Here is a 16664-nt window from a genome sequence, read left to right as displayed (position 1 = left end):
AACCCCCCTGGTCTGCCCTCCGAAGACGCGGGTACTTACCTGCTGGCAGACTGGAACCGGGGCACCCCCTTCTCTCCATTATAGCCTATGTGTTTTGGGCACCTCTTTGACCTTTGCACCTGACCGGCCCTGAGCTGCTGGTGTGATAACTTTGGGGTTGCTCTGAACCCCCAACGGTGGGCTACTGTAAGGAAATGCCTCCTTGGCATGGTTACCCCCTGACTTTTTGCCTTTGCTGATGCTATGTTTTGAATTGAAAGTGTGCTGAGGCCTGCTAACCAGGCCCCAGCACCAGTGTTCTTTCCCTAACCTGTACTTTTGATTCCACAATTGGCACACCCTGGCATCCAGATAAGTCCCTTGTAACTGGTACCCCTGGTACCAAGGGCCCTGATGCCAGGGAAGGTCTCTAAGGGCTGCAGCATGTATTATGCCACCCTAGAGACCCCTCACCCAGCACAGACACACTGCTTACCAGCTTGTGTGTGCTAGTGAGAACAAAATGAGTAAGTCGACATGGCACTCCCCTCAGGGTGCCATGCCAGCCTCTCACTGCCTATGCAGTATAGGTAAGACACCCCTCTAGCAGGCCTTACAGCCCTAAGGCAGGGTGCACTATACCATAGGTGAGGGTACCAGTGCATGAGCACTGTGCCCCTACAGTGTCTAAGCAAAACCTTAGACATTGTAAGTGCAGGGTAGCCATAAGAGTATATGGTCTGGGAGTCTGTTTTACACGAACTCCACAGCACCATAATGGCTACACTGAAAACTGGGAAGTTTGGTATCAAACTTCTCGGCACAATAAATGCACACTGATGCCAGTGTACATTTTATTGTAAAATACACCACAGAGGGCACCTTAGAGGTGCCCCCTGAAACTTAACCGACTATCTGTGTAGGCTGACTGGTTCCAGCAGCCTGCCACACTAGAGACATGTTGCTGGCCTCATGGGGAGAGTGCCTTTGTCACTCTGAGGCCAGTAACAAAGCCTGCACTGGGTGGAGATGCTAACACCTCCCCCAGGCAGGAGCTGTAACACCTGGCGGTGAGCCTCAAAGGCTCACCCCTTTGTCACAGCACCGCAAGACACTCCAGCTAGTGGAGTTGCCCGCCCCCTCCGGCCCCGGCCCCCACTTTTGGCGGCAAGGCCGGAGAAAATAATGAGAAAAACAAGGAGGAGTCACTGGCCAGTCAGGACAGCCCCTAAGGTGTCCTGAGCTGAGGTGACTCTAACTTTTAGAAATCCTCCATCTTGCAGATGGAGGATTCCCCCAATAGGATTAGGGATGTGACCCCCTCCCCTTGGGAGGAGGCACAAAGAGGGTGTACTCACCCTCAGGGCTAGTAGCCATTGGCTACTATCCCCCCAGACCTAAACACGCCCTTAAATTTAGTATTTAAGGGCTCTCCCTGAACCTAGAAATTAGATTCCTGCAACAACAAGGACTGCCTAGCTGAAAACCCCTGCAGAGGAAGACCAGAAGACGACAACTGCCTTGGCTCCAGAAACTCACCGGCCTGTCTCCTGCCTTCCAAAGAACTCTGCTCCAGCGACGCCTTCCAAAGGGACCAGCGACCTCTGAATCCTCTGAGGACTGCCCTGCTTCGACGACAAACTCCCGAGGACAGCGGACCTGCTCCAAAAAGACTGCAACTTTATCCAAAGGAGCAGCTTTAAAGAACCCTGCATTCTCCCCGCAAGAAGCGTGAGACTTGCAACACTGCACCCGGCGACCCTGACTCGGCTGGTGGAGAACCAACACCTCAGGGAGGACCCCCGGACTACTCTACGACTGAGTACCAAAACCTGTCCCCCCTGAGCCCCCACAGCGCCGCCTGCAGAGGGAATCCCGAGGCTTCCCCTGACCGCGACTCTCTGAAACCTAAGTCCCGACGCCTGGAAAAGACCATGCACCCGCAGCCCCCAGGACCTGAAGGACCGGACTTTCACTGCAGAAGTGAACCCCAGGAGTCCCTCTCCCTTGCCCAAGTGGAGGTTTCCCCGAGGAAGCCCCCCCTTGCCTGCCTGCAGCGCTGAAGAGATCCCTTGATCTCTCATTGACTTCCATTGCGAACCCGACGCTTGTTCTAACACTGCACCCGGCCGCCCCCGCGCCGCTGAGGGTGAAATTTCTGTGTGGGCTTGTGTCCCCCCCCCCCCCCCCCCCGGTGCCCTACAAAACCCCCCTGGTCTGCCCTCCGAAGACGCGGGTACTTACCTGCAAGCAGACCGGAACCGGGGCATCCCCTTCTCTCCATTGAAGCCTATGCGTTTTGGGCACCACTTTGAACTCTGCACCTGACCGGCCCTGAGCTGCTGGTGTGGTGACTTTGGGGTTGCTCTGAACCCCCAACGGTGGGCTACCTTGGACCAAGAACTGAACCCTGCAAGTGTCTTACTTACCTGGTAAAACTAACAAAAACTTACCTCCCCCAGGAACTGTGAAAATTGCACTAAGTGTCCACTTTTGAAATAGCTATTTGTGAATAACTTGAAAAGTATACATGCAATTGAAATGATTCAAAGTTCCTAATGTACTTACCTGCAATACCTTTCAAACAAGATATTGCATGTTAAATTTGAACCTGTGGTTCTTAAAATAAACTAAACAAAAGATATTTTTCTATACAAAACCTATTGGCTGGATTTGTCTGAGTGTGTGTACCTCATTTATTGTCTGTGTATGTACAACAAATGCTTAACACTACTCCTTGGATAAGCCTACTGCTCGACCACACTACCACAAAATAGAGGTAAAATAGTGGTAAAAAGAGATAATACTAATGCTCTAAGGGGAACCCTTGGACTCTGTGCATGCTATTCCTTACTTTGAAATAGCACATACAGAGCCAACTTCCTACAAACATTTACCAAAAAAGGTTCATTCAGAACCTACTACGCCTTTGCATCGAAAAAGCACCTCAAAAAAGGCATCCCTGTCTCTGTCACCCCAAAAAGAGCCAGGAAAGGTCTCTTCAGGGAAAAAACAACCGTTGACGACGGTAACATCTACTACAATATCGTTGACGTTCACAACACCGGTCTCACCGATGATTATGACGTCGTCGCAGTTATCGTCGACAACTATAATTACGCCAAACATTTTTAAGAAAGCTTCGTCGGCAACCACATAGTCGACGGCGGAGGCCTCCTGGGTTCACCAATCGACCAGGGCACTCCCATCTATGAAGCACCTCTCAATGAGGTTTAAAAAGGCACTGCCGACAACGGCACCTACAGAAGATAAGTCGACGAAACAACTGTTGTCTATAAAGGGCCCGTCGACGAAGGACCCGTCAGCAAAGACTCCGTCAATGACGGAACCGTTGACGAGGGAACTGTTGACAATCATATCGTCCACAGCACTAACAGTGTATAAGCCATCCACCTACCTGGATACTTCGCCGCACCATTACTCATATCATCAGGACGACTCCACCAGGTTCTTACCCCTTTCACTTATTAACATGGGTGACAAGGCGTCTAATATTCTGCCAATGCATACCTCACGAAGTAAAGTGTTGCCATACCCACCACAACATCTTTTTGATGATGATGACGATGATGCATACTCTCAAAACGACGGAATGTTTGGGGCAGCTAGTAGCCCGTCCCAACTCAATGTCAAATGCCAAGAGTTTGAGGAGGAGGATCAGAATTACCAGCCTAGTTATGCCTCAACATCCTATCCACAGGCAGAACAACCATCGCCCCTCGCTATGCCTAGCACATTAGTAGCAGATCTACAATATATGTTGAATGACTACTATAAAAGGTTTCCACCATCAACTCAGTCCACGCCAGCTAGACCTGAGAGCTACCAGACACCTCGGCAAACTCTGACTACTAATCTTTCGGAAACACCACAGGCTAGCATACCGGTAACTAGCCAAACTCAGGAAGCTCACCCTATGTCAGACAACGAAAGGGAAGAGGGTGAGCTACGATTCGGCGGCTAGTGAATGGGATGATTATCTCGTCCCCACACCATCTCCCCCGCCAGCAGGTCCGGTAGATTCTCCTCCAGAGGACATAGGAGGTTTCCATAATTTAATAGAGAGAGCGGCAAATCTTTTTGGCCTTGCAATTGTTTCTCATGAAACCGAATGTTTTTTGTACGACTTCAAAGAGCCATCAAAGAGATTGGTAAGAGCTATACCCATTGTAGATTTCTTATGGCAGGAGGGTTTGAAGGCAATGAAAAATCCAGCAACAGTGCCTTCACAAATGCCAAGACTGGAGAAAAAGTACAAGGCCCCAGATGATTCTCCGGCCTGTCTAGTCTCACAGCCATAACCTGATTCTGTTATATCACAGGCGGCTCAGCGACGTTCCAAAAACCCCTCTGCACCTATAGCGTCTCCCCCAGACAAGGAAGGAAGGAGATTAGACAATATCGGCAAGAAATTCTCCTCTGTTGCAGCGGTCACAGTTAAGGCTGCTAACTCCCTCGCCATCCTGGGAAGGTACGATCGCCAGATGTGGGCAGACATGTCTGCCTTTTTAGATCTACTGCCAGAAGAGGTCAAGGTGGAAGCAAAAAAGGTCTTGCAGGAGGGAGAAAGGGTCTCTGCGGAGATTATAGACCGCGCAATAGACATTTCTCTCACTGGCTTCAGACAATTAGCTGGCGCAGCAGTCCTGCGCAGGCAAGGATGGCTTAATGCTACTTCATTCAGACCGGAAGTCCAGAGTCATGTTCTCGACATGCCTTTTGATGGAGAAAGTTTGTTTGGTAAACATGTCGACGACATGTTGCAGGCTATCAAAACTGATACCAATACGGCAAAATCCCTAGGTACCCTGCAATATAAAAAAAACAACCTTTTCGTGGAGCAAGGGGTAGAGGAAATTACTCCTTTCGAGGTGGATACCAACAATACAGATCCCAATATCAGTCTTCCTCCACAGGATCACGACATCAGTACCACCAGCAACAGCAGCATTATAGATTACCACCGGCCGCAGCTTACAAACATCCAGCTAGAGGAAGAGGAGCTGCCCGAGGGAGAGATACGGGCAGAAAACAATGACCCGCCGGTCATCTCAACGCTTCCCCACCCACCTACATCGAGGGTCGGAGGTCGCATCACTTCCTATTTCCCCCAATGGAAAACTATAACATCGGACAGATGGGTTCTCGATGTAGTGGCCGGAGGTCATACTCTGGAATTCACACAAACCCCACCAATTGTTCCTCCATCGGGCCCACCGCCTCAGAGGATGAACCAACTCCTCAAGGAAGTAAGAGTGATGGTGAGAAAAGGAGCAGTAGAACCAGTCCCTTTATCTCAAAAGAACAGAGGATTCTACTCCAGTTTTTTCCTTGTAAAGAAACCCTCAGGAGACTGGCGCCCCATCCTGGACTTGAGAGCACTAAACAAGTTTCTAAAGAAAGTCGTTCAGGATGGTAACACTGCAAGATGTCCTGCATCTGTTAAATGCTGGAGATCTGATGGCATCCCTAGACCTCCAGGATGCTTATTTTCATATCCCCATATATCGCAACCATCGCTAATTCCTAAGGCTCAGAGTGGGAAGTATGCACCTCCAATTCCGGGTTCTCCCATTCGGTCTCAAATCAGCCCCCAGAATCTTCACAAAAATGTTGGCTCCGGTGGCAGCACATCTCCGCCAGTCAGGTATCCAGGTCTTCCCTTACCTGGACGACTGGCTTATAAAGGCACCCTCAAAGTCGCAAGTAACAAGTCACATCTCCTATTGCCTTCAATTGTTACACAGCCTGGGGTTTGTAGTCAACTACCAGAAATCTCAGCTCCACCCCAAACAGGTATTAAGTTTCTTGGGCGCAATACTAGACATAGTCTGTAAAAAAGCGTACCCATCTCACAAGAGGAAACAAAAGTTAACCTCCTTGGCAGACAGGCTCTCCAGAAAAAAGTTTGTTTCAGTCCGCATCTACAAATCATTGCTCGGGATGATATCATCATGCATTCTGCTAGTCCTAGATTGCAGGCTCCATATGCGCCCCCTGCAAGAGCAATTGAACATACAATGGACCCAGGTCAACGGTTCCTTCGAAGACAAGATTAGCATAACGCCTCTAATGAAGAATACCATGAGGTGGTGGGCGACTCTAACCAATTTGTCAAACGGACTGTCATTCCTTCTTCAAACACCAGGTTACATAGTAACAACGGATGCCTCTCTCAAAGGATGGGGTGCACACTGCCAGGACCTGCAAATCAGCGGTACCTGGAATGCGAAAGAGGGTCAGCTCCACATCAATTACCTAGAACTCAAGGCAATACACTTGGCTCTAAAAGCTTTCTTGCCAAAGATACAAAATTCAAGCGTCTTAATCAGGACAGACAACACAACCAGCATGTTTTATCTAAACAAGCAAGGAGGCACGAGATCCCTACAACTCTCGCAGCTAGCACAGCAAATCTGGACATGGGCCATCAAGCACAATATTTCACTCAAAGCGGAGCATGTGCCAGGACAAACCAATGTTCTAGCAGACACCCTGAGCAGGACAGCGATTCCTTATCACGAGTGGGAGCTAGACCTAAAACTCTCAACAGCCCTTTTCCATTATGGGGCAAACCGAACCTAGACCTATTTGCCACTCTCGAGAACAAGAAATGCCAGTTCTACGCAAGTTGGCTTCCCCAAATGCTTCGTGGGGGAATGCGTTTTCGATGAGATGGTCCGGAGTTTATGCCTACGCTTTTCCTCCGATCCCGCTCATTCCCATAGCCATCAACAAACTGAAGTCAGAGGGGTGTCTCCTTCTGCTCATAGCTCCCAGCTGGCCCAGACAAGTCTGGTACACGGAGCTCCTCATGCTCTCCGAACAGCCACATCTACGACTCAGACAGTCAGACTTTTAACGATGCACCAGGGACAAGTCAGACACCCGGATCTGTCGTCTCTTCATTTGTCAGCTTGGCTCCTGAATACAATGAATACTTGAATCTCAACATTTCCCCGGAGTGTAGAGACATCTTGGCAAAAGCTAGAGCTGACACTACCAACAAAACCTATAAACCTAAATGGAAACGTTTTTGTATATGGTGTGCAGCAGAAGATATACATCCTCTGTCCTCTCCTCCAGAACGGGTATTTCCAAATCTCCTGCTCCTGGCAAAATCAGGACTTGCATATTCCTCCATTCGGGTACATCTGGCAGCAATCTCCAGATACCGCAGATCACCACAGTCTCATTGTGTTCCACAAGAATTGTCAAGCAATTCATGAAGGGCCTTTTTCGGGTCTTCCCGCCAGTTAAAAAACCTCTGCCATTATGGTCCCTGAATGTTGTGTTGATGCAGCTCATGAAAGATCCTTTTGAGCCGATCCACAAAGCTGATCTAAAATTCATTTCATGGAAAACCGCGTTACTGCTAGCTCTTACTTCAGCCAAAAGAGTCAGCGACATTCAGGCTTTTACTGTCAAACAGCCTTTCCTCCAATTCACAAACTCAGGTGTGATCCTGCGAACAAATCCTAAATTCATCCCGAAAGTTCCCTCAACGTTTCACTTGAATGAACCAGTCATCTTAAAAACCCTTTTTCCAAATCTGCAAACAGTAGCCGAAAAGACATTACATTCCCTTGATATTAAAAGATGTTTAAAGTTTTATCTACAGAAAACTCAAGCCATCCGCCAGTCTGATCAATTATTTGTAGCATTTGGCGGAACAAGAAAGGGGCACGCGGCGTCCAAACAGACTATAGCAAGATGGATTGGCCTGGCAATTCAATTCTGTCATTCAAAAGGAGGAAAACCGCTCCACACCAAGGTGAGAGCCCACTCTACAAGATCGGTAGCCACTTCAGCTGCACTCTTTGCAGGTGTACCACTACATAGCATCTGTAGAGCAGCAACATGGTCCAGCCAACATACATTTACGAGGCATTACTGTCTCGAGGAAACTAACCACGTCGATACAGCAGTGGAACAGGCAGTGCTGAGGCATCTATTTCGTTAACGTGAGCCTCTTACACTTCCCACCACCACACTCACGGTATGTTCGATATTGGTTCTTAGTCTAGTTAATATCTAATTTTATATCAGTGTGTTTTACTCTAATGATGTGCTTCAGATTATTCGCTTTGTTATATTGTGTTAACATGTCATAGACCTCAAAACAGATTGTGTCAAAACTTTCTGCCACACAGCTTTTCTATTGCTCTTCTATTGAGATATCCATGGATATAGATATATAGATATAGACGTGGATGTATAAAGCTGTACTAATGTGAGTCACATCACTTATAAAATTACGATAAAATTACAGTCAATGTAATTCACTAATTAAGAAAACATTACTGCTCGTTATTCTGATTCAAGCATGTGAATCTATGAAAGATCCAATACTGGAGAAGAAAATTAGTTACCTGTAACTGCAGTTCTCCAGTATTGGTATCTTTCATAGATTCACATGCGACCCACCCTCCTCCCCTCAGAGGCTCCCCTATTATACAGATATTAAACTTCACACTCCTACTAGAAAATCTGAGGGAATTCAGCCTCTGTTGGGAGTGTTTGGGAGGGGCTGAATCCTGATTGGTTGATATGGAAGTTTGGGTCTTTTCACAAAACAGTGGATAGACTGTAAAATATCCTGTGAGGCCTACTGGGGCCTACTAGTTTTACTTTTACTGACTTACTGCTTTATGTATTTAAATTTACCGTGAGGCTCCCACCTCGACGACGGATGATTCAAGCATGTGAATCTATGAAAGATACCAATACTGGAGAACTGCAGTTACAGGTAAGTAACTAATTTTCTTCCCTATGACTTGAATCTCTAAGTTTCACTATCTATGTATGCACGATTAATACCAGATTTGGTGGTTGCTATGAGACTGGGAGGGCTCTATGCAGGAAAAACTCAACCTTTCAGATTAAGAACAGATTGTATCTATTATGTCTGTACATGTATGACAATCTGCTGTAAAAACTATTGCTTTACCCAACGACCTATGTAACATGATAGTCATTGGTGCAAGTTAAACTTACCTTTGTGTTATAGTAAAACGTTGTGGCATATTTTTCCTTTGTAGGTAGCTTCTGCAGTGGAGAAGTGGAAGGTTGCAATTCGCGATGCACAGACCTTCTCTCGTATGCATGCGCTGTTAGGAATGTTGGATGCTTGCATTAAGTGGGACATGTCATCTGAGAATGCCCGCTGCAAAGTGTGTCGCAAGAAAGGTACTTTTAATTTCGTGATTTTACATGAAACTTGATGTGTTTTGTCAAATGTATTTCCCAATAGTCCAGTCTCTGTGAATAAAGCTTCTTAATCATGGAATTTTCTTAGTGTAGCATAACTGTTTTTTCTCTTAGATGGCTACAGTCTACAAACTATACAGTGCATGGCATTACAACCAATCTCTTGCAGACGTAACCCAAGGCATCAGGAAGCCTCAACACTTAAATATTGCAATCCAGATCCCCCAGTCCTACACTCCAGGGCCGTGTAGGTCCATGTTCAGCATATATATTGTAGTTGCGCGGGGCCATATAACATAGTTGTGCTGTGTCATCTTTTGAGCCTTTCATGCCTCCTAACCATATCTCGCCCCGGTCCATTGGACCACAGTCCATGAAGTATATGGTATTATTCCATGTGCCTATACAGGGTCAACCATGCCTTCCACTGCCTCCTTTTCACACACTCCGGAATCTGGGGTAGAAGGCAAGTGGATCATTTCTGCCCACCACACAATTGTTTGCGCTTTATCAGACCATGCTACTTTCAGGCACCTATTTTCCTTCAGAGTCCACTGAATCCTGTTCCTTGCCAGGCTTCATATGTGGGAGCCTTAGATGTGACCCAATGGATAGCTATACATTGCTTGTTTCCCAGCACCACTCAGTGCAAATTTTTAGGGCATCTTACCCTTTTAAGGCAGATGTAAGTTGAGCTTATTGAGACCTTCATGTTAATCACTCAAAACAAAAAGCCAAACTTACGAATCTTGTTTTTCAGAAGCTTTTACCAAAGGAATACCCTTTTTATGCTTGGACGTTTCTTTACATTATTTTCCAGTACTATTGCTCATTAGGTTATCATTCAGGTAAAGCAAAGCAAAAGTAATCACCCTTCCCCAATACTGGCCTTGCCATTGTTAGTTCTCGATCTGAAAAGAGACCGATCTGCACAAAGCAAAATCCTGCACCCTACTGTGCAATCGCTGAACTCCTGCACTGCTTAAACTACTGCATGGTTATCAGGCACAATTAAGCTTGTGGATTGACATTTTGCTTCATACAGTTTTAACTCTTTGGGAAGGAGGATCTGCATCTGGTTTCTGGGGAAGCAGTCTGGCCTGAAGAGAAGCTGTATTCTGTGATTTTAGTTGAGTTGATACTTTAACATAAATACCATTTATTAAATTGCTATTTTATGGTGATGTTTGACAAAGTTGCATGACACTTGGCAGACTTTCATCCAATTTTTTTGCGCTGCTTAATTGCAGATTATGTGCAGGGGTACACAGTTGAAGTGCTCTAAAAGTACCATTTCTGATCTAATGGTCTAATTTAGGAGTTGTGCTCTACTTCGACAAACTGGTGAATACCACGATTTGCAGCCAAGAAACACTTATGGGGCAGTAATTCAGCATGATGCTTTTTAGTTTGTTGCATTGAACGTGGTGTCTGGCAGGCTTTGAATTCTACTCATGTTTTTGTTAATGGCTTTAGTTCTGTTAAATCTGAATAACGTTTGGCAGACTAAATGGGGGCTTTGCAATGCAAAAATTGCATTTTCTATTTTAAATACGAGTACAGTTAAAACTGCTAAACAATTTCTTCAAACTTATGAAGATACATCTGAATAATGACTCATTTTCTTGAACTGGTTCATATATAATGGATATTTGCTTTCTTTGAGAACATAATTCAAATTAGGTAATATGTAAAAGCGCCTCTTATTAAATTGGGGGGAGGCTTTCATTTTATCCTTATTTAAATAATGTGCACTCTGTTCTTAAAACTGACTTTACTCCAGTAGTGGAACTTTCATAGATTCAAATGCTTGAATCATCCCCCGTCGTCGAGATGGGAGTCCCGGGACCTTAGAAAAGACAATGTCCCAAAGATATAACGGGTATAACATTAAAACTCTACATTTTAGCAATCTATCAAAGTCCTTATCTAAAATGGACCAACCTTGAGCCAATCGGAGAACACCACCCTCTAGAACCCTCCTAAGAGAAGCTCCAGTACCTCAGATTTTCTACCGCACGTCGTGCTAGGGGGTCTCCTCTGGGCTCTGCTTATCTTGTTCTTGTGGAAGAAGATTGTCACTGTCTCGGAGTTTCTACTTGCTCATTGAGTGTTCTGACTTACACTCATACTTTCTGGAGCCTGTTGTACCAGCAGGATGTCTGACAGAGAGAAGGTCTCTTTAGAGCCTGCAGCACTTGTGGGAAGAAAAGGCTTCATTCAGAAGACCCTCATACAGATTGTATATATTGCCTCTATCCTGAACATTCTGCTTCAGACTGTAAGGTATGTCGTACCTTTTCATTGAACTCTTTAAAGTATAGAGAGGGGAGATTGTTGATATGGCTCCGGAAGCCTAAATCAAGAAAAGACCCTGCCTCGGACTGGCAGTGAGGAGTCTTCATGGTCTTCTAGGAAGTCACAAAAGGCAAAGATCACCTCATTCTGAAAAGGGTTCAAAACAACCCTCAAAGACTTTCAAAAAGACCTCACCGGGGTCTGGTGAAGGCTGCAGTCTCATCCTCACCCCAGGAGAAAAGATTCTCCTCTAAGTCCAGGCATCAACCTTCAACATCAAAGGAGGTACCTAAATCTTCCTCAGAGCCTTCTACACCTCCAAAGGTGCTGACGGTGTTCAGAAAGCCCTTTTCAGCTTCTGAAGACAGTCAACGACAATTCCACAGTCTACGAGGTCATTGTCGACAAGAACGTTCACAGCGGCTGCGTCAACGGTAACCAGTCTCTCGATGGTGACTTCTTCTTTGTCTGACGGTAACCAAATCCAGGCCGTTGAAGTTGAAGATCAAGACGTCGTTGACTGACTCAGACAGCTCCATCGATGACGCCATTGACAACAAGGATTCTTAAGTGTACGCTGTCATTGGTGACACCGTTGACGGAAGCACTAGGGCTATCTGAGACTATTTTGTCGACGGTACCATCGACGAGGAGAAAAACAGTCTGTTCTTTGGAGGGGAGATACCACTCCAAGAGCTACATCCCGTAGCGAGGTTACACCATTAATCCCAACTCATCTTTTGGAGAAAGATTCGGATGAGAATGGGCTGTTTGGGGCAGCCCATAGCCCTTCATAACTCCATGTTAAGTGTCCAGAGTAATATTATCAACAGTATTATTCTCCTCAATGACAGCAGGCATATGTACTAGAGGACATGGTCTGTGTCACGAGTTCCCTTATTTCTGATCTACAGTTTATCAGATTACAAAAAGGTTTCCATCAGCGCCACAATCGGACATTCAAACCGCGCCTCCTCCCTCAATGCCTGCCACTCCAGTGCCACAACCTAGATTATCCCGTAGATCGGCCAGAAGTACCCCACAAAGGTCTTTCATGCAGGTTACTGACTTTTCGGAGGAAGAGAGGGAAGGAGAATTGCAGGATGCCAACTCAAATTGGGACAACTATATATTGCCGACACCCTCATCTCCATTGCCTACTCAGGTGGATTCTCCCCCAGGAGATATTGGGGGTTTCCATAATCTGCTTGAGAGGGAAGCAAAGAGATTTGCAATTCCCATGCCATCCAAACAGATGGATTGTTTTTTTTTTTTTACTCAAGGAGCCTTATCAAAAGGGTCCGCTCCATACCGATAGGCTACATCTGGGAGGAATGTCTCAAAGTGATGAGAAATCTAGCTATGGTGATGGCAGTCTTGCCTAGATTGGACAAAAAGTATAAGGCTCCAGAGGACGCCCTGGCGTGTCTAGTTAGTGACCCGAAGCCGGACTCTGTTATAACCCAGGCAGCGGAGAGGCGTTCAAAAATCCATCGCCACTTTCAGCTCCTCCGGACAGATGGGAGAAGACTGGACATAATCGGGAAGCGTTTCTCTTCCATGTCTGGTCTGATAGTAAGAGCAGCGAGTTCATTGGCAATCCTGGGGAGGTATGACACAGTTGTGGGCTGATATTGCTGCGTATCTGGACCACCTTTCAAAAAACTAAGGCGGAGGTGAAGGAAATCCTCTTGGAGGGAGAGCGTACCTTGGCTGAGGTAATAGACTGGGCCATTGATATAGCAACAACAGCTTTTCGGCAGCAGGCTGGTAGACCAGTGCTGCGGCGTGAGGGCCGTCTTATGGCATCTTCCTTTCGTCCAGAGGATCAGAATAAGGTGTTGGAACGTCCTTTTGATGGAGTGGCTCTTTTTGGCAAGTATGTGGATGAGGCCTTGCAAGCCATCAAATCAGACACTGCAAGGTCCTTAGGGACACTTCAGTTTAAGAGGATGCCCTTTTGTACCTACAGAGGTCAAGGAGTCTCGACATATCGAGGGGGAGGGGTTACCAGAGTTTTCGTTACCCCTCCTAAGCTACACAGCAGTTTCAGCCTCAATACACTCAAAGGCAACTACCTCAGGCGCCCTATTCCAGACCCCCTCCTAGGGGTAGACCGTGTCAGAGCAAAGAAGCGGTCAGACGTCAATGACCTGTACAAGGCTCTGGCTACAACCTTACCACAACACCAGAAGATTGGGGGGGGGGGGGGGGTGGGGGGAGGATGTCGCACTTCTATCAGAAGTGGGAACAAATAACACCAGATCAGTGGGTTTTAAAGATTGTTCGATTTGACCATACTTTGGAGTTCATTCAATGCCCACCTTCTTGTCCTCCTCATACCTTCTTTTAGACACATATAAAACAACTCAAGCTGGAGGTTGTGACCATGCTCAGAAAGGGAGCGATAGAAGGAACCCTCTCTTCGGAAAAAGGCAAAGGTTTTTACTCAAGTTTCTTCCTGGTGCACAAAAACTGGGAATCTTGATGTCCCATTCTAGATCTCAGGGACCTAAACAAATAGCTCAAACGTCAAACCTTTTGCATGGTCACATTGCAAGATATTCTTAGCAAGATATTCTTCGCATGAACCGCTGAGATTATATGACGTCTCTGGATCTACTGGACACTTGCTTTCATATTCCGATTTCACCTGCCCTCAGAAAATATCTGTTTTGTGGTAGCCAGCAGCCATTTCTAATTCAAGGTTCTCCCATTTGGCCTGAAGTCTGCCCCCAGAATCTTTACAAACTGCCTAGCTCCAGTAGTAGCTTTCCTGAGGAAAATAATTGCAAATTTTTCCCTACTTAGACGATTGGCTAATAAGGGTGCACTTGTCTCAGACAGCTCACTACTCAACAGCTTGCATAGCATTATTCGACGAGCTGAATCTCGCTCTGAATAAGAACAAGTCCAACATCTTGCCAACAGGAGTGACCTCCTTTTTAGGAGCAAAAATACACCATCAAAGACCGAGCTTTCCCTTGAATGTAGAGACAAGCAAAACTCGTTTGCCTAAGAAGCAGAGTACAAAGAAAAAAGTATTTCTGTATGCACCTACAAATCGCTTCTGGGGATGTCTTTTTGCATACAGTTAGTCCCCTTTTGTTGACTAAGTTCTTCCTGCAGGGGACGCATTCTATCTCTTCAGTGGATACAGAGAGGGCTCATTCAACGATTTAATCACAATAACTCCTCAGATGGTTCAAGCGCTACACTGGTGGAAAGACCAGGGAAACATTGCAGTCTGTCTTCCTTTCCTACCTCCTCGCCCTCTGTTAATCACCATAGATGCTTTCCTAGAGGGATGGGGACCTTCAGGTCAGTGGAAAGTGGAGCAACTCATTCTGAAAATATCACATCAACTTTCTGTAGTTGAGAGCGGTCTCCCTGGCCCTACAGGCTTTGCTCCAGTAAATAAAGCACTCACCAGTTCTCATAAGAACGGACAATACTGCAGCAATGCATTATTTAAACAAGCAAGGGGTAAAGAAGTCTCTCTTCCTGTCTTGGGAATCGCAGACTATTTGGGATTGGGCCATTCGCAATGGCATCAGTTTACGAGCAGAACATCTACCAGGGAGGCAGAACGAGACAGCAGACTGACGTCCTCCTGTCACGAATGGGAGCTGAACCAGGAGGTTCTCTAGCGGGTCCTTAGGAGGTGGGGAAAACCCAAACTGGATCTTTTTGCAACTCTGCAAAACACTAAATGCCGCTGTAGAAAGTTGGCTCTGTATATACTATTTCAACGTAAGAGATAGTGTGCTCAGAGTCCAAGGGCTCCCCTCGGAGGTTGATAGTGGCAAAATTAGATTATTCTAATGCTCTGTTTTGTGGTAGTGTGGTCGAGCAGTAGGCTTATCAGAGGGTAGTGTTAAGCATTTGTTGTACACACACAGGCAATAAATGAGGAACACTCAGACTTAACTCCAGGCCAATAGTTTTTATATAGAAAAATATATTTCTTTATTTTTAGAACCACAAGTTCAAGATTTGAAGTAAATACATAGAGTGCAAGGTACTCCACACAGGTAAGTTAGGAACTTTGAATTAGAGCAATAACATACACACTTTTAGTCAAAATGGCAACAAGCTATTTTAAAAGTGAACACTTTGTGCAAAAATCAACCGTTCCTGGGGGAGGTAAGTAATGGTTAGTTTGTCAGGTAAGTAAGGCACTTACAAGTTCAAGTTCCTGGGCATAGGCAGCCCACCGTTGGGGGTTCGGGTCAACCCCAAAGTTACCACACCAGAAGCACAGGGCTGGTCAGGTGCAGAGGTCAAAGAGGAGGGAGGGGAGGTTGTGTGTGTCACAAGTAGGCACACAAAACACACCCTGAGCAGCACAGGGGTGGCCGGGTGCAGTGTACAAAGCAGGCATCTGGTTTTGTATTAGAATCAATGGAGGGACCCAGGAGTCACTAACGGTGCAGGGGGGCTTCTCGGACCAGCCACTGACTGGGCTAGGCAGAGGGTCGCCTGGTGGTCACTCCTGCACTGAAGTTCGGTTCCTTCTGGTCCTGTGGGCTGCGGGTGCAGTGCTTGGTCCAGGCGACTGGTTCCTTGTTACAGGCAGTTGCAGTCAGGGGGAGCCTCTGGATTCTCTCTGCATGTGTCGTTGTGGGGGTACAGGGGGACATTTGCTGTGGTCTGGTCCTTGAAGTTGAGACAATACCTTTTTGGTACTCATTTCGTAGTTCAAAATGACCACAGACCTCTCAGATGGCTGATGCAAATTAAAGGAGAAAACCCAAAACTGTTGAGGTGGTCCATATTCCTACAGGGAATGGACTTTGTAGTGGAGCACAGACCTGGGACTGCAAATGCTGATGGCCTTTCCAGGTTCTTCCACTTAGAAAATGAAGACTCTCTTCGGAAAGGTTAGTCTCATCCTCCTTCGTTTTGGGGGGGGGGGGGGGGGCATGATTGAAAGTGTGCCTTTGACCCTGCTAACCATGCCCCAGCACCATTGCTCTTTTCCTAAACTGTACCTTTGTTCCCACATTTGGCACAGCCCTGCCACTCCAATAAGTTCCTTGTAAATGATACCCCTGTTACCAAGGGCCCTAAGGGCTGCCGCATGTCTTATGCCACCCTGGGGACCCCTCACTTGGCACATCCACACTGCCTCACAGCTTGTGTGCGCTGGGGGG

General features: G+C 46.5%; 1 protein-coding gene across 1 annotated transcript in view; it reads left to right on the top strand.

Moving 5' to 3' along the window:
• The window catches only part of BAZ1B (bromodomain adjacent to zinc finger domain 1B), a 249952-nt gene that overhangs the window by 159508 nt on the left and 73780 nt on the right, over window positions 1–16664 (top strand). The window contains exon 14 of the mRNA XM_069226779.1: window positions 9042–9189. Within this exon, the coding sequence (XP_069082880.1) occupies window positions 9042–9189 (148 nt within the window). The remainder of the gene's footprint in view (window positions 1–9041; window positions 9190–16664) is intronic.

The sequence above is a fragment of the Pleurodeles waltl genome, chromosome 3_2 (assembly GCF_031143425.1).
Source record: "Pleurodeles waltl isolate 20211129_DDA chromosome 3_2, aPleWal1.hap1.20221129, whole genome shotgun sequence".
In the NCBI taxonomy this organism is placed as follows: domain Eukaryota; kingdom Metazoa; phylum Chordata; class Amphibia; order Caudata; family Salamandridae; genus Pleurodeles; species Pleurodeles waltl.
The sequence above is the reverse complement of the archived record's forward strand: the minus strand, read 5'-3'. Positions and strand labels throughout refer to the sequence as shown.